The sequence below is a fragment of the Danio aesculapii genome, chromosome 6 (genome assembly GCF_903798145.1).
Source record: "Danio aesculapii chromosome 6, fDanAes4.1, whole genome shotgun sequence".
Taxonomy (NCBI): domain Eukaryota; kingdom Metazoa; phylum Chordata; class Actinopteri; order Cypriniformes; family Danionidae; genus Danio; species Danio aesculapii.
In genome coordinates this window covers 37,240,162-37,259,586 of record NC_079440.1, presented here as the reverse complement: position 1 = coordinate 37,259,586, position 19,425 = coordinate 37,240,162, and the positions used below count along the sequence as shown (strand labels likewise).

The window sequence follows — 19,425 nt, the reverse complement described above, 5'->3', positions numbered from 1 at the left end:
ACTTACCTTCTCAAACCTTTATGAGTTTTTATTGAACACAAAAGAAGATATTTTGAATAAAGCTGAAAACCTGTAACCAGTGACATCCATAGTAGAAAAAAACAAATACTGTGGAAGGCAATGGTCACAGGTTTCCAACATTTTTCAAAGTGTCTTCTTTTGTGTTTACCAGAAGAAAGAAACTCATGAAGGTTTGGAACAAGTAAAGGGTGAGTAAATGATGACAGAATTTACATTTTTGAGTGAACAATTCCTTTAAATACTCCAAATCATTTTGTTTAGTAAACAGGTTCGTTAAAAGCAACCAGAGGTATAAACAGTACCTTAAAACCAAACATAAGTAAAACTACTTTGAGTGTCTGATTTTAACAGTACATTTCCTCACTATTTACTCCCCCTCAAGTAGTTCCAAACCTTTATGAGTTTCTATTGAACACAAAAGAAGATATTTTGAAAATATGCAACCATTGACTTCTTCTATAGATGGAAAAAGAAAAACAGCTTATTTGTAAGAAGAGCAAAACCATGTTTATTTTCTCAAAAATTAAATAAAACTAAGTACCTCAACAGCATTTTAATCATCTACAGATACTACAGATAAGTCGCAGTTAAGCTAAACTGCTCAAAAATGGAAGTCTTAAAAAAGAGGTCTGTTGAGTGTAAAAGGATGAATAAAACAATCCTGAACCAATGAGCTTGTACTGAACGTTCTGTCTCATTACAGACTCTTTACTGTGTCCTCATCGCAAATGTAAAACACCTGCCAATCAGAAACACACTCACAAAATTTCCTTCTTGACAATTTGAGTGAGTAAAGGTAAAACACACAAAATAATAACTTTCAATGCCATGCAATCTGGTAGATTATATTTAGTAATGTTGCCAAAAATGTTGGATGCTTTGCAAAATAATTGTATTTCTCATCTTTAAAAGGATGCTTAAAGCCAGGATGAAATAAATAACGTACAGTGTTTATTTTGCTAGTACACATAGTGAAGGTGAACAATTAATCCACTGAAAAAAAAGGTAGCCTAATCTATAATCAAAATCTGACCTTTTGCGTTTGCTCTGGAAGGGCTGTCCTTCTCTGATAACATCTATACATGCTATACATTCTTAGCCACGCCCCTCCAACTATTACTTTGCTGTGAGCCAAAGATAAGAGGAGGAGCTAAAAATAAAACCTGTCTCCCGTTTAATAGTTGAAAAATAAGTCAACATACTGAAATTAAAGCTTGTAGCAACTACTGGTTTACCTGGATTTTAAATACAGTAACTTTAGTAACACTTGAAGAAAATTAACACTTAAAGGTGTAGTTTACCAAGAAATAAGCATTTACTCATCCACATGTTGTTTCAAACTTTTATGATTTTTCTGAAAAGTTTTTTATGATTTCATTTACTTTAGTTTTGACAGTCACTTAGTTTCTAAATTAATCAGTTGAATGAATACCAGTTATTGAAAATAATATAGTATGTTTTGAACCATACTGCAGTAAATACTTGAATTAATCTGATGTGGAAATTCTATATCTGTAATGGTAATACAACAACTATAGTAATAGAAGGGAATTACCTAATACAGTACTGTACTGTTTACTGTAGTAAAAACAAAGGTGTAATACAGTGTTTACTACAGTTTGTCAAAATAGTCAATATTACACTACGCAATAGTATTCATTGAAAATGTAAATAATACAACAAATTCAGTATAATACACTGAACTTAGTGTTTATAGTGTTGTACACTGTATAGTGTTTACTATGAATTACAATAGTATTTTTTCATACGGGATATAGAACTAACTGTTAGAATTCAACAATTATTAATCATATAAACTGTGAATTGTCTTTGACGAACTCACCAAAACTGTTTGTCATGCTCACATATTATTGTTCTGTATGAATTGTTATTATTTAGCAAAAATATTTAGCTAAAAGAGCTGCTGATGAACACAGTGTATTAATTGATTAAAATAATATGTATCAAATCAGATAAGGAGTTTAGTAATTTACTTATCTTAATGTTAATTAACTTTTTTATATGGAACATTATCATTCCACAGGAGGTTTGAAAAAGGTTCTCCAGATTATTCAAATGTTCTTCATGTTATGAAAAAATGAATCTTTGAAAAGCCTTTTACTAAAATGTTTTTGAGGAACAAATAGCAACTATTGCATCACCATCTGTGGCGTCACTGTGAAAACCCGTTTGGATTTTCCTGGCATGTGTTCCGAGGACAATATTTTCATTTTAGCTATATTTAATTACATATTGAGTACTCACAACCCGTGCAATCTCTCTCTTTCTGAAACATTACAGTAATTTGTTAACTGTTGTTATGGACATTGTAAATGCAGATGAGATTGTTATAATTTTTTGTATTGACAACTTTAGTATCCTTTAGTGGGATGAATCTGCGTTATGTCACAGAATAGAACCTCATTTCTAACATTTTAAAAAATAAATGACGTTCTTCTGTGTCTGTTTCTAGATGGCCTGGTTTCATATAATTCCCCACTCGGCCAGCAGATGAGTCTGAATGGACAACATATCTATCTTAATGACTCTGTTTATGATGGAGCCATGAGTTACAGGTCAGTACATTTGTATACACTTGTGAACAATAACATTACCAATCAAAAGTTTGAGATGAGAACTTTAAGTAATGTTTCGAAGAATTTTCTTCTCCGCACCAAGGCTGAATTTGCTTTATTTAAATACAATAAAGTGGTATTATTGTGAAATAGTATTTAAAAAATGTAAAAGTATATTTTCACAGTAGTTGAAACTCTTATAGATGAGACCAAATTATAAAAATAAAATTTCAACACCCTTTGAGTAAATATTTTTGTCCATTTCACTGGACAATCAGAACAGTTGTACTTCCTGAACATTATACCAAAATAAAATACTAAAAAAAAACAATATATATCGTTATATATGGTATAATCCTAATTTATTTTCCAAATCCCAAACATTAAGATTGTAACATTTTTATTTTTATTTTGAGGTTTTTGTTGCATAGATTGCACCTTGTTTATAACAAACTTTATCTTCATCTTCCTCATCACTCCACATATCGTGTACATCTGAGATTTTTCATTAGTATATGCTCAAGAACTTCAAGATCTGTATATTCTGCATATGAAATTGTTTCAGCAATGAATTAGTACATTGATATAGTTTATTATTATAGTTTACTTTAAGTTCAATCAGCATTACTGGAGATTTAATTTCAGTAACAGATTTTAAACCTATTGTCCTTCCTAATGGACAGGCATATTTGAAAAAATCCTGATCTAAAGCTTGCAATGTTACAAAAGATTTGAAACTTTAATTAGTAAGTGCAATCGCTCTTTTTTTACATACAATCTATGAAATATAGGCAAACAAATCAATAAATCTGAATAAAAACATTGTAAATGTGACTTACGTCTGTGTCTGAAGTGAAGTGATGCCATGCTGCTTTTCAGTGTAGTGGATTTTATTCAAATTACATGCCGAGCCTTCCCGCCATTTGATTGGATGACAGTCGTTCACTCTCATGGACTGCAGGCTTTAAATTAGATGAAATGATCAGGAACAACAAAAACATGGGCTGACATGTGATGTCCTTTGTAATGGACACAGGGTCCGAAGGGGTTAAAACGTATTTACTTTTTCAGTTTTTATATTTTATGATGTCATTAATTCCTGATATTCAAAGCTAATTTTACTGTCTTTGTCACACAGAAAAATCCTTTTAATATGCTGATTTGCTATTTTATTATGATGAATTATATTTTGTACTCATTCATTAATAACGAATCTTATAATTATCAATGTTGACATTTTTCCTGCTCCATAGTTTTGCTTAAATCGTAAAAATAAAAATCCTTTTAAGATTTTTTGATAAAAAGATAATAAACCCAATTTTATTTTATTTTTTAAATGTTCACATTATAAATGTCTTTATTTTATTTTTATTTTACTTTTACTCTTTAACAATTTCATGTTTCCTTGACAAATAAAAGCTAACATAAATTGAAATGGTACTTTTGAATGTATTACAACTTAGTCACAAACATGAAGCCCACCATATTTCATCACTGATGATGATGATGATGATGATGATGATGATGATGATGATGATGATGATGATGATGATTCATATTCATGGCTTGAACAGACCGGATGCATTATACATGGAAATTCTGATCCAAGATCAGTTACAGCACAATATGGACATGTTAACTATAGCCGCTGTGTGTTATTGTCCTGTTGCTATGAAGACAGGATTCAGGATTGACGAAAGTCACAGTGGTTTCACAATGTTCAAGGAGAACTTGAGTCACTGCTCCCTGAACAATACCTTCCATGACACAGTGCAAAGCGTGTTTACGTTCTTGTGTGTGCGAGTGTGTGTGTGTGTGTGTGTGTGTGTGTGTGATAGAGCTGGCAGAAAACCGCACAGTTGAAATCCACTCATTCATACTAGTCATTAAACTAGCACAAAAGAGACGTGCTGGTCATCATAGCTGTTAAAAAGAAAAAGAAAGGATATGGGGTAATATAATAGTGCCATCTAGTGGTGATGTGGCAGAACAGGCAGGCAGAAGGAAAAGCCAATGACTATCACAAATTTACAAATACTCAAGGCAATAATAAACTCTGACTAATAGATAATAATACATAATTACTTTATTTTACTTATTTATTATTTTATTTATACTTATTTCATTATTATAACCTAGAGGTTAAACTGATCAAATTCTAAAATAGCAACATTCATTATTAAAATAGATTCATATGCCATTGTAATGTTTTAGATAGTAACAATAACAATAAATAATAACAATAGTATTTCCTGTGCTCAGTAAAGTTGTAGCAGTAATATTTGAAAAAAAAAAACAATTATAATTTCAAAGCACTGTTTTTAAATGTATTAATTTATCAAATTTTAATTTACTGTGTTTTACCAGCCATTTACTCCAGGAATTCAGTGTCATGGGATCCTTCAAAAATGATACATTGACTGATTAAGTGCTCAAAAACATTATTTAAATACAAATGTATTTGTGACTTCTCGTCTTCTCTTTCCTGTTTGTTTTGATACACTCACCGGCCACTTTATTAGGTACACTTTACTAGTACCTGGTTGGACCTCCTTTTGCCTTCAGAAATGCCCTAATCCTTCATGGCATAGATTCAACAAGGTGCTGGAAATATTCCTCAGATATTTTGATCCATATTGACATGATAGTATCCCGCAGTTACTGCAGATTTGTCAGCTGCACATTCATGATGCGAATCTCCCGTTCCACCACATCCCAAAGGTGCTCTATTAGATTGAGAACTGGTGACTGTGGAGGCCATTTGAGTACAGTGAACTCATTGTCATGTTCAAGAAACCAGTCTGAGATTATTCACGCTTTATGAAATGTCGCGTTATCCTGCTGAAAGAAGCCATCAGAAGATGGGAACACTGTGGTCATAAAGGGGATGGACATGGTCAGCAACAATACTCAGGTAGGCTGTAGCATTGACACGATGCTCAATTGGTACTGATGGCCCCAAAGTGTGCCAAGAAAATATCCCCCACACCATTACACCACCACCACCAGCCTGAATCGTTGATACAAGACAGGACGGATCCATGCTTTCATGTTGTTGATGCCAAATTCTGACCCTACCATCCAAATGTCAGAGCAGAAATCAAGACTCATCAGCCCAGGCAACGTTTGTCCAATTTTATATTGTCCACATTTGGTGAGACTGTGTGAATTGTAGCCTCAGTTTCCTGTTCTAAGCTGACAGGACCCAGTGTGGTCTTCTACTGATGTAGCCCATCAGCCTCAAGGTTCGATGTGTTGTGCTTTCAGAGATGCTCTTCTGCATATCTCTGTAATGAGTGGTTATTTGAGCTACTGTTGCCTTTCTGTCAGCTCGAACCAGTCTGGCCATTCTCCACTGACCTCTGGCATCAACAAGTCATTTGTGCCCACAGAACTGCCTCTCACTGGATATTTTCTCTTTTTCTGATCATAATCTATAAACCCTAGAGATGGTTGTGCATGAAAATCCCAGTAGATGAGCAGTTTCTGAAATACTCAGACCAGCCTGTCTGGCACCAACAACCATGTCACATTCAAAGTCACTTCTTCCCCATTCTGATGCTCGGTTTGAACTGCAGCAGATCATCTTGACCATGTCTACATGCCTAAATGCATTGATTTGCTGCCATGTGATTGGCTGATTAGAAGTTTGCGTTAACGAGCAGTTGAACAGGTGTACCTATTAAAGTGGCCGGTGAGGGTTTGTCTTAATTGTGGGGATAAAAGTCAGAATTTTAAGGAACCAATATTTTATTTGTAATAAGTACATCATCAATACTGATAAAAACTACATTTTAAAATCTACGCTGTCACTTTTGACCAGTTTTACCCTTGCTGAATAAAAGTATCAAAGGGATAGTCCTCCCCAAACCGAGAATTTACTTACTAGACTATTTAATTAAGTTTTTCCCTGAAGACACTTTAAAGAATGTTAGCAATCAGGTGACCAGTTTGTTTACAGTACTCAATGACTCCATTTCATTTTATGGGAATCATTCTTCAAAATGTCCATCATTCAAAACTCAAACTCAAGTAGGTTTGGTGAAGCTTCAGTAAATGATGGTAAATTCAGTAAATCAAAATTGTGAGTGAACTATTTATAAAAAATATTCATTCCAAAAAATTAAATAAATGAATACATTTACAGACCCAAATCATTGAATAGTAATGCACATATGCAGTGTTACCCTAGCAGGCACACAACATCAGAAGACGTTAGGTTAGATTTAGGTCATGACGTCAGATGACCAAAATTTAATCACTAGCCAGCATCTAAGGACAACGTTATTTTGACGTCCAATAACAACATCAAATTACGTTGATATTTGGTTGATTTTAGATTGTGTTGGAAAGTGATCACAATCCAATGTCTGATAGATGTCATAGTGATAAGGTCCACTCAATGCCAAGGTGTAACATAACTAGACATAGATATTTGGTTGATTTTAGGTTGAACGTTGGACATTGATATTGGCCTGACGTTGGGTTCTGACATCAACCCAATTTTCCTTTTACCCATTGGGGTACAACGTCAATATGATGTCATGTTGACATCCTGTGTCTGCAGGGACCTCTTATGTGCTCTCTGAAATTTTCTTCTAAAATAAGCATTTTTCTAAGGCTCAGCAGTACATAATTTATTGCAAATAACGTGCTATTTTCATTGCTTTTTACTTGAAATAACTGAACATAAACATGCAGTGTAAAAAATGCAGGGTCCCACACAATTCATTCATGTTGTCCTAACACAAATTGATTAAGTTAACTTAACAAATTTAAGTGTATTGAACATAAAACAATTAAATTGTCCCAAAAAAATCTCAAGAATTGTGTTGTTTCAGTTGTTTCTGCTCATTTTAAATAAGTAGTTTGAACAAGCAGCATTCTTTGAGTGTAGGAGTCTGAGAAAATGAAAAGCCAATGACTATCACAAAATTTCGAATACTCAAGACAATAATACACTGACTAATTGATAATAAAACATAAATATTCATTTTAAATAATTATTTTATTTTGTATAACTTTATTTTATTATTTATAACTAGGCCCACATGGAATCTGCGCACGCAGATTTCCACAGATTTTTAGCCCATCATTGAATCTTTTTATTTAGTTGTGTAAATGTGTGTAAATTATTATTTATTCAGTTTTTAATTTCAGTAATATTGTTGATTAATATGAAAACGTTCATTTTATTTACAATACAGTTTGCAAAAGTAATAATTGCTGTCTTTTAGTAGATACAGTTGAAGTCAGAATTATTAGCCTCCCTTTGAATTTTTGTTTCTTTAAATATTTCCTAAATAATGTTTAACAGAGCAAGGAAATTTTCACAGTATGTCTGATAATATTTTTTCTTCTGGAGAAAGTCTTATATGTTTTATTTCCACTAGAATAAAAGCAGTTTTTATTTTTTTAGACACCATTTTAAGGAAAAAAATATTATTATTATTATACAATAACTTGCCTAATTACCCCAACCTGCCTAGTTAACCTAATTAACCTAGTTAAGCCTTTAAATGTCACTTTAAGCTGAATAGAAGTGTCTTGAAACATATCTAGCAAAATATTATTTACTGTCATCATGGCAAAGATAAACTAAATCAGTTATTAGAAATAAATTATTAAAACTAATATGTTTAAAAATAAAAAATCTTCTCTCCATTGACAGAAATTGAGGGAAAAAATTAAACGGGGGCTAATAATTCTGACTTCAACTGTATATAATAGACTTGCTTTGTACTAACCAAATAAGTTGATCTAATTGGATTTGCATTGTAAAGATTAAAGAAAAGTTAAAAATATATTACTTTTTATTTCATATATTAAGTTTTTAGTTATGATATTACCAAAATAATTCTGCATAATCCTGCAGATGTTTTACAAAATTCTCTCCAGAAATAGCAAAATATGTCAGCAGATTCTGTCTGGCCCTATTCATAACCTGTATTAAACTCATCAAATACAAAAATAGCATCATGCATTAATAAAATACAGAGTCAGATGCCATTGTAATGTTTTAAAGAAAACTTTAGAGAAAAATGCTAATTTTAGAAGTAAAATTCAGGTGGCTTTTGCATCTGCATGTACAAAGAACACATCCATTCTGTCTTTATTACCCCCTGCAGTATGACAGAAGGACTTGGGCAACTGACGGATGGCATGTGTGGCCTGGATGACTTCACTCACAGTCACGTCTACAACGTTTGGCCTGGTTATGACTACGTCGGCTGGACCAATGAGAGCTTTCCCAATGGTTATGTTGAGATCATGTTTGAGTTTGACCGCACCCGCAACTTCACCACCATGAAGGTACAAACGTCTGTCATGTCCTACAACCACTTCTCTCCACTCCAGTCACATAAACTTCCCAGGAAATCAAGCGTAAGAGGGTGTTGTTAAATGTCCAGTCAGTGTAATTGCTGAAACCTTACACAATTAAGGCTTAGACTTTGGAAATTAGGAGGATTAAAGTATTTGTAAGAGGTTTAAACAAGCTCTCCTTAAATTACACCCATCTATTTTAATCCCAAATTGATTCAGGTGCACTGCAACAACATGTTCTCCCGAAGGGTGAAGACCTTTCAGAAGGTGGTGTGTTATTTCCGCTCAGAGCTGGATTGGGAGGCGACGCCTGTATCATTCAGCCCGGTGATGGATGATGTGAATCCCAGTGCTCGATTCGTCACCGTCTCGCTCTATAACCACATGGCCAGTGCTATTAAGTGCCAGTACTACTTTTCTGACATCTGGATGATGTTCAGTGAAATCACCTTCCAGTCAGGTTAGTAAATCTGCTCATTAAGATGTGATATATGGAATACTGTTTCCAGGTCCAAGCCTCTATTTGCTTCAATTGAGAACTCAATTACAGTACTAGTACTCAATTACAGCTGTGTATGACCATTCTTTAGTTAAGTCACACATTTACCCTCCTGTTGTCTTACAGATCAAAAACTATCCAGGCATATTTTTAATAGCAGAAATAAACTAAGAACTTTTTTTTTCTTGAAGTTTGGTGACATTTTCTAAAACTAACCTAAACATTAGAAAAAAATGAATCTTTTTTTTTTCTTTCATATATTTATTAAAAGTGCAGTATGTAAGTTTGACACCCAGTGGTTGAACTAGGTATTGCACCCCTAGCTGAAAACAAAGGCAAGCATAGGTTGCCAGATTGACAACACCTACAGGAGCGAGCCTGACTACCGAGCCTAAAGGCTGGTTTAAACTGGGTTCTAAATAAAAACAAAGACATATGATAGAAGGAATATTTTCAAAAATATTTTAAAAGGAGATTTTGTCCTAACCAGCACCTGAAATTTATATTTTAGCTTCTATTTCTTGCAGCTGAACAACAAGATAAACTGACATTGATCCCCTCAGGTACACCTCATGTGCTTTATTCAGTGGTAAATGCTAATAATGTGAGTTTGAATGCCATTTTACATGACATTTATTGCCATACTACTGAAAGCAGCAACAGATAGTTTACCGCAGATCTTGAAAATAAAGTAAACAGTTTGAAACTGAACTTTATAACTGTGACTCAGTGCAAGCCAACAAATATCAGTGATTCAGCATGTACATTTAATAATGTTAAAGAGATTTAATATGTATTAATTGGATCATAAACCATACCATTTTGTTGGAGGGCAGTAAGTGCACTATTCTGTGCTTCTGAGTGGCTGTATTTAAATATCTGTCATGCTTTGTCTGGCACAAACAGCCAAATTGCTTATCACTGCAAATCTCATCAGAATGTAACCTGCTCACCTAATGTTTACACTAGTAATATTTATATTATTTGCTAATTAATAACCTCATGTGGAACTCTGAATCTGCATCTCATTTCGGAGTCTGCTACTGTCCATCAGAGGTCGCATTTCTGTCACGAATGCACACTTCATAACTGAATGAAATATGCTGTTTTCCAACAAGGCAACCAGGGGTGCTGAAATATAATTGGCTAAAGTGGCATTGCGCAGGTTAAAGGTACCTAAACAAAGACAGATGTTCCAGGACGTAATCGTTTTTACACCACAAAAATGACTGGAACACTCTGGTACACACGCACTCTAACACATAAACCTGCCAAACACGACCACAATATGTGAACACTGTCTTGCTAAAAACAATTTACACTTATGCAGGTACTTTTAGCATTAGAAAACACACTTTACTTTAGTACAAGTACTTCATCAAAAACATGTGTTGATTAAACATTAATGAAATGCTCCACACAGATGAAGAAAATCTAAAACATTTACGGAGTTTGTGATGAATATGCAAAATTGGTTTGAGGATTGAAATTAAATTTATCTGCTTTGTTTTAGAGGTTTAGTGCAGGCAGGTAATTCATGACCTGAAGGGAGAACGGTGTATACAGAACTCTAAGACATCAGGAGGGTTAAAGCAAATCTTTTGGAAAGTCATGGTGTTCTCTACTGTTTCTGACAACAGTATTTCAGTGATTTATTAAAAATGAATGACTGTCTGACCATCTGAGATATTAGATAAGATTGTACTGTAAACATGTCATTCATGATTTTCAATATTTAACAGCACACTGTGATTGCCTATTAGAATGAATAGTAGTATAGTATGGTGAGCTTGGACATGGAAACTGTAATGTGTGACATCGACTTAACAAACAGCCATGCAAAGACCAAAATTATGCATATTCCATCTATAGGGCCTCAACACATCATGTGCTTCCTTTACTGTTGTACGCTCTTAAAAAATTTTCCATGAAGAAGCTTCAACTTTTATACTTACAATGTTTACCTTTTTGTTTCATTCCATTGTTAATGCATGATCATGCCCTGCCGGGATACAGGCCAAAATTCTGTTAAAAGGGCTGTATGTGGGGTTTTTTGTGTGTAAATTGGGTTTTATGTATCTACAGACTAAAATGTAAGTAAAATTAGACTGATTGTGTGTATTTTAATAGACCGCTATATGCTTGCACTTAAGTGGCACAGTTAACAGTAAGTGAAATCTTTTTTGCTAATTCGTGCAGGGATGCAAAATTACACCTCCTTAGGTAGGCATCCAGGAGGCATCCGAAACAGATGCCCAAGCCACCTCAGCTGACTTCTCTCGATGTGGAGGAGCAGCGACTCTACTCCGAGCTCCTCCTGGGTGATAGGGAACCCTATCTATAAGAGTGCGTGCCCTGCCACCCTGCGGAGGAAACTCATTTTGGCCCAAAACTCATGACCATATGGGAGAATAGGAACGTAGATTGACTGGTAAATTGAGAGCTTTGCCTTTCGGCTCAGCTCTTCTTTTCCACCTCGGACCAGTACATTGACAGCATCACATCTACCGCTGCACCGATCTGCCTGTCAATCTTACGTTCCATCCTTCCCTCACTCGTGAACAAAACCCCTATGATACTTGAACTCCTTCACCTGGGGTTAGGACTTTCCTCCAACCTAGAGATGGCAAACCACATTTTTCTGGTGGAGCCCAATGGCCTTGGACTTGGAGGTGCTGATTCTCATTCAAGCCGCAAACCGCCCCAGTGCATGCTGCAGGTCCATGTTCGATGAAGCCAATAGAACAAGATTGTCTGCGAATAACAGAGATGAGATCCTGTGGTCCCTGAGCCAGAGCTAAAAATTATGAACAGAATTGGTGACAAAGGGCGGCCTTGCCGGAGTCCAACATGCACTGGAAACAAGTCTAATTTATTGCCAGCAATGCGATCTGCATTGCTCAATGCAGAGGTTACTTTAGGTCAGAATTCAATCCACTCATCATCCATAAAAACACTGAAAAGTTGTTTGGTTTAGTAAATGAGATGTGATTGTATTAAATTAATGAATTTGATTTGGTGAGCCCTGCGTATGTAAACTACTGAAAAAGCCAACAGACAGTCAATGTTTATTTCTCACACTGGTGAAAATGCATTCTATTCATCAGCTCATCAAATGCCTCACATCATCTCATCACACACCAAATCTCATATTTGCATATTGTCTACACTTTGTTTGTTAAATTAAGAGGATTTGCGAGTGCACAGAACAACGAAATCATGCATTTTGAGTGGTGAGCATTCTAGCTCAAACACCTCTGATCTGATACATCTGAAGAGATAAACAGATGTATCTGTCATTGGCTGCATTGCTCAATGCTGCAATAACACATTGTACTAAATTCACACCTTTAACGCTCGCCAGTTTTAAAACAAATACACACAGGGGAGTACGCCAAAATAGGTTTTGCCAAAAGCAAATAAATGGCAGCACACCATGTACGATGTTTTAATAAGCGTCAAGTGAATATGTCAAGCATGTTCTTTTTATAATAACAGAAAAGATTCAAGATATAAATGACATTTTAAACATTGTGATTTCAGATACCGCCATGTACAACACAACTCTGAGTCCCCCCAGGACTGACCCTCCTCTCACCAACCAGCCAGGTCAGATTTCCCCCATTCGCTAATAGATTAGCAGATTCTGTGTTCAAATCAGCTAAACTTCAGTCTTTGTTTCTGGAGTGTCATTTCATCAACAGGTTGTCTTCCTCTATATCCCCTTCTTAGGGGATGACCCTACACACAAAGTAGATGACAGCAATACCCGGATCCTAATTGGCTGCCTTGTTGCAATAATCTTTATCTTAGTGGCAATTATTGTTATTATACTATGGAGACAAGTCTGGCAAAAGATGCTTGAGAAGGTGAGCCGATTTTGAGATTGTTATAAATATGTAGATTTTTTGTGACTGAGAGAAGTTTTTAAAATGAGATGAAGGGTGTGTTCATTCTTGGTTAGTTTGGTTTGATTAAAATTTATTTGAATTAGTATGAACACAGCAATCTGAAGCCTGGGGTGCACTGAAATAACTGACTAAATAAGACTGATGAAAAGAGTTCATAGAAACTCTGGTGCAGGTTGACAGAAATATAAATGCAACACATGTCAAAGACAAACTAAAAACAGGACATATTATAATAAGAAAAGTACAGAATTCACAAACATATGTTTTTTTATTTTCGTTTATTCTGATAATTGGTCATTGCTGTTCAGTGCAGGCACCGGAAATGGGGTTGACAGGAATTTCTGAGGCTGTTTTGACTCCTTTACATGTTTTACATGCATTTTATACAAAACTACAATGATGTAAACGTTCTCAGCTGATAGAAATACATGGACACACATACTGTACAACAAGAAAAATTAAATCTATATTTGCTGAATATATGCATTATATTACTTTATTTATAATATATTAGATATGATTGACATCTCAATTATTGGGTTACACTTTATTTTGATGGTCTGTTTGAGTATTAGCAGACTGTCTGCTTAATATCTGTTGATACTGACATTTAACAGTCCTTCAACAGACATTTAACTGACTATAAGAAACTTTGCAAGTACATGTCAACTTACACTAACCCCAACCCTAACCCCAACAAAACAGTCTACTTATAATCTAATGAGAATTAGTTGGGATGTAGATGCAATGTAACTTAAATTCAACAAACGGGCCATCAAAATAAAGTGTGTTCATTTCAATATAAATTCAGTGTATATTGCTGTAGGTCCCCTATTTCACTCTGGTCACCATAGAGTCACAAAACTTACAGTCAGAAATAAATACTTTTATTTAGAATTTAAGACTTTTATTTGGTAAAAGTATACACACTGCAAAAAATGCTTGATTACTTAGAATTTTTGTCTTATTTCTAGTCCAAATATCTAAAAATTCTTAAATCAAGAAGAACTTTCTAGGAAAGTAAAAAATGCTGTAAGCTGTGTATTTTTTTTCAATTATTATTTCAGAAAACAAGACAATATTTTTTGCTTGCCTATAAAAGGCTTCTTGATTAAATAATTTAAATAATCTAAATTGGACTAGAAAAAAGACAACAATTCTAAAAAAAAAAAAAAAATTGAAGAATATTTTAAAATACTACTATTTGTACCAAATAAAGGTGGTCGTGGTTAGCATAAAAGCTACACAATCTGTTAGCTTTCAAAAAACATTAAAAACTTAACTGAGCCCAAATTTTTGAGTGTATTTATCCAGTTATGATCAATTATGTGTACAATTATGACTTAAGCACGTCTTTGACTCACATTTTTCTCACATTAATTCTGCATCAGATTTTAAAGGGACAGTTCATCCAAAAATGAAAATTCTGTCATCATTTACTCATCCTCCACTTGTTTCAGACCAGTTTGAGTTCAGTCTTCTTGAATACAAAGGGAGACATGCTGAAGACAACAGTATTTTAGTATCATGTTATTTTATGGATGCCAGAGGCTGCTTCTTTCCAACATTCTTCAGAATATCCTGATTTCTTTTCAACAGAAATTCTTTAACGTTTACAACTGCTTAAGTGTGAGTAAATGATGAGGAAGTTTTATTTTTTTGGGAGAACTACACTTTTTAATGTAAAACAAATGTGGATAATTATGACAAGCTGTTATTGCAGTCCCTAATAGATGCTATTGTGTAGTATTGTGTATGTACTTTGAGTGTCTTATGACAAAAAAAATGACCTTAACTGAATATGATTTTGATGAAAAATATGCAGATCAAATTAGGAGCTTATATTTTGGCCCTTTCGGCTTTCTTCACTAAACATCCTTCATTTCAGGTGTCTCGGAGGATGCTGGACGATGAACTAACTGCTAGTCTGTCAATACAGAGTGAGACCTTCACCTATAACAACAACAGTCCGTCCTCGGTGCCCAGCGAGCAGGAGTCAAGCTCCACCTACGAGCGTATATTCCCTCTGGGTCCAGACTACCAAGAGCCCTCACGGCTGGTTCGCAAACTGCCCGAGTTTTCCCAAACATCTGAGGATACCGGTGAGTACCGCAAAACAGATCAAATCAGATTGCTCAAAACATTTGTGGAAACTTATTGTATTTGAGTACAATAAACTTTTTTAAAATTGTACTAACACAACGTGTGTGGTGAAAATTGTGGCACACGGATGTTTCTCGTCCTATCACAATGTTAATGTTTTTTTCAGAAATATTTGAGTGACATTAACTAGTTTATTTAATTTACAGAAAATATATGAAGTTTAAAGGATGCTATATAGCATATGAATATATATAAATAGATTTATGTGTATATTTTTTGCAGCATCAACAATTACAGCTTCCAAGACCCCTTCAGTCAATGTCCAAGAGGGCGTCCCACATTACGCAGAGGCAGACATTGTAAACCTGCAGGGTGTCACAGGGGGAAACACATACGCTGTACCTGCTCTTACCATGGACCTACTGTCAGGGAAAGACGTCGCTGTGGAGGAGTTTTCTCGCAAACTGCTTACATTTAAAGAAAAGTTGGGAGAAGGGCAGTTCGGAGAGGTCAGTTCTGTGGATTTTCAAAAGAATAAAAAAAAATCAATGCTTTCTGTTCAATTTAGCAATTTATTTAGGTAATGTTCAAACCAAACCAAAAAAAAAAAAAACTAAAGCCATTGCTCCTTTAGTCTCACGTGGTTCTTTACAAATCATTCTGATATGCTGAATTTATGATTTAAAATGTTTTTTTATATATATATAACAATATAACTAAGACTTGAAGCTGTAATTGCTGCCAAAGCTGCATCAACAAAGTATTGAGCAAAGACTGTGAATACTTGTGGGCATGTGATTTTTCAGGTTTTTTTATTTTTAATAAACTTGCAACAATTTGAACAAATCTTTTGTCATTATGGGGTATTGTGTAAAGAATTTTAAGGAAATAAATGAATTTTATCTATTTGGAAAAAGGCTGTAACATAAAAAAATGTGGAAAAAGTGAAGCGTTATGAGTACTTTCTGGATGCACTGTAGACATAATTTTAATTCATTTTGACCTGCTGATCTCAAAAGTTCAAAACAGAAAAGTTTGTTTATTTGCTCCACAAACCTGAAACAATGTGCCAAAATAATACCCTTTTTTCAGTTTTATAAAATATAAAAAATGTCAAAGCATCGCCAATAAACTGGAAGCCTGTTAACAAAGATTGCATAATTTGTATGCTTCAATAGCACTGTGCCAAAATATTGGGACAGTTTAATTGGGATTGTTTTGTTCTGAGTGTAATTATTTTGTAACAAGTGTATTATGGATAAATGAAAGCAAAACAATAAAGAATTGAATAATATTCCTGCCGTTTCTTTTAACACATTGAAATGAAAAAGCAAAAGTAATTGATGCACAAGGGTACATGAATGATATAGGCATTTTCTAAATGGCTGGTTTTGTGTGTTTCCAGGTGCATTTATGTGAAGTAGAAGGCATGCAAGACTTCATGGATAAGGACTTCTCCTTCGACGTCACTGAAAACCAAACAGTGCTTGTAGCTGTTAAAATGCTTCGAGCAGATGCAAATAAAAACGCCAGGTATGCAAGCCTAAAATTTCACAGTCGTAATTTCTATAAATAAAAGCAAAACACTGACACTGCAACCTTATGAAAATGAAACACATGCAAAAAAACAAACAAACAAATGCACAAGGTGTCACAGCGCTTGCACAAATTTGAATATTATAATCAAAATGTAAATACATGGCACATAACATTACATTCCTGTCATTTTCTTTGAAATCTCTATCATTATTTTTACAAAAATGCATCTAGATGTAAAAAGAATTTTACAGAAGAAAACAAACTCAAACATCACTGTAACTATAACTTTAATATTTATTTTCTATTCATTTTGAATTTTCCCTTCTCTACTTTACAGGAATGATTTCTTAAAGGAGATAAAGATCATGTCCCGTTTAAAAGACCCAAACATCATCAGGCTGCTGGCGGTGTGCATGAGCTCTGATCCTCTGTGTATGATCACCGAGTACATGGAGAACGGAGACCTTAATCAGTTCCTGTCCCGCCATGAGCCCGAGGGCATGATCGCTCTACTCAGCAATGCCCCAACAGTCAGGTACCTGAGATGAAAACATTTAAGTGAAGCTGAAGTCTCTCTGATAGTGTCATCAAATGAAGGTTAAAAACTGCATATTTTGAAAGCCTAAACTTCAGTCATATTCCTCAGTTTTGTAAATTCACTGCCGATATGTATTCCAATATGACACTGCCTGTCTGTGTGAACAGGAATAAGTCCAAAAATTCAATACAATTCTTTTTAAGACAAAGTTAAGGACATGTTATTGTACTGTAATGTATAAAGAAAGTAATATGGAGTAACAAAACATTACATACTTAAAAAAGCTTCGACCACAGACATGCTTGTGATGCCATTGTCACATACCAGTGCTTTTCTGTTTGCTGGTTGTTTAGCTAACGCTTAAAAAAAAGCATCACAGTGGTTCTTCCTTGATTAAATCATAAATTATAAAGACAGTGGAGTTTACCTCAAACATTTTAAAACCTGATAGACGTGTTCAATGTGATGGGGTGTTTATTGAGTTGACTCCCCTTATTTGAACTCTTTCAGCTACACCAACCTGCATCACATGGCCAGCCAGATCGCATCAGGCATGAAGTACCTGTCTTCACTCAACTTTGTACATCGGGACTTGGCCACCCGTAACTGCCTAGTGGGAAAGAACTTCACCATCAAGATTGCAGACTTTGGGATGAGCAGAAACCTGTATAGCGGAGACTATTATCGTATCCAGGGCAGAGCAGTGCTGCCCATCCGCTGGATGTCCTGGGAAAGCATTCTTTTGGTTAGACATGCACAAGTCACATAATTTGGCTTCAAATGAATCTCAACTCACCTATTTTTATTCATGCTGTAGGTTTATACACTTTTTAAGGTGTGACGTATGGAATACTCTTTGGGGTCTAACCTGCTACTCATTTCTATTGAGAAAACTCAACTCAAATTTATGACCTGTGTTTGGTCATATCACATATTAATGAATTAATTTGGCTAAATATGAAATATCTGTAATTAATATAAAAATATTAATATATTATTTTTAAATGCATAAATGCCAAAACCATGTCAGAAAATTCCATGTGATTTTAGAGGTTCAACTGTAATCAAACAGAGCTCCAAGGACACTTTAGCGTAGCAAAAAATGTAAAAACTTTGACTTTGTTTGTATATCCCGATGACTTCAATATTTTAATGACTTATAACATATGATTCACTGTTTCTGACCATCTGTAATAACTGCAAATTATGTTACTTATCAGGAATGTATATTAATCATCAAAAATGGAAGGAAATGTAAAAAATATCTTCATCAATATATTAATGATTTTTGGCATAAAATAAAAATCAATAATTCTGAGTAAAAAATACACTGTAAAGAATGTTAAGCCAGTACAACAAAAACAAAACAATTCTTATTTCTTTTGGCTTTTTCTTGTTCACTCAACTTTTGAAAACATCAGCTACACTGACTTACAATTATTTGTCATTAATACAAAAAATATTTGGTTGGGTTAACATAAAAGTATTACTTTTCTGGAGAGGTGAAGTACTCTGTAACAAAACTTTTAAGTTGTGCCAACAGGTCTTCAGAACTGGAATGCCTGAAGTTAGGTAAAAAAAAAGACATAATCCCCATTTCCTTTTGTTTTTTTTTTTTATGCTCAACTTTTTTTCACCTTTAATTGATAGAACAATAGAGAGTATAGACAGGAAAGCATGGGAAGAGGGGAAGGGTCGGCATAGGATCTTGAGGCGGGAATCAAACTTGGGTCGCCATGAACACCAGAGTGCCATGTGCAACATGTGCAACATTGGCACTGACGTGAACTCAACTTTTAAAAACATCAGTTGCACTGACCTAAAATGTCTGAAGTTAAGTGAACAAAAAAATTCTTTTGGAAATTGGTACTAAGAAATAATACACTATCAGAACAAACAAACATAGTTAAATAA

The 19,425-nt window shown here is 34.5% G+C and overlaps 1 protein-coding gene across 3 annotated transcripts in view; it reads left to right on the top strand.

The window, feature by feature from the left end:
• The window catches only part of ddr2a (discoidin domain receptor tyrosine kinase 2a), a 72,081-nt gene that overhangs the window by 46,670 nt on the left and 5,986 nt on the right, over nucleotides 1-19,425 (top strand). Inside the window, exons 6-15 of one of the 3 annotated variants that reach the window (XM_056460120.1) lie at nucleotides 2,495-2,597; nucleotides 8,726-8,909; nucleotides 9,141-9,381; nucleotides 12,964-13,029; nucleotides 13,177-13,289; nucleotides 15,220-15,433; nucleotides 15,717-15,943; nucleotides 16,840-16,967; nucleotides 17,311-17,508; nucleotides 18,022-18,256. In XM_056460120.1, the coding sequence (XP_056316095.1) occupies nucleotides 2,495-2,597; nucleotides 8,726-8,909; nucleotides 9,141-9,381; nucleotides 12,964-13,029; nucleotides 13,177-13,289; nucleotides 15,220-15,433; nucleotides 15,717-15,943; nucleotides 16,840-16,967; nucleotides 17,311-17,508; nucleotides 18,022-18,256 (1,709 nt within the window). Of the gene's footprint in view, nucleotides 1-2,494; nucleotides 2,598-8,725; nucleotides 8,910-9,140; nucleotides 9,382-12,963; nucleotides 13,030-13,152; nucleotides 13,290-15,219; nucleotides 15,434-15,716; nucleotides 15,944-16,839; nucleotides 16,968-17,310; nucleotides 17,509-18,021; nucleotides 18,257-19,425 lie in introns of all 3 variants that reach the window. The other 2 variants (XM_056460121.1, XM_056460118.1) reach the window with 2 other exon arrangements.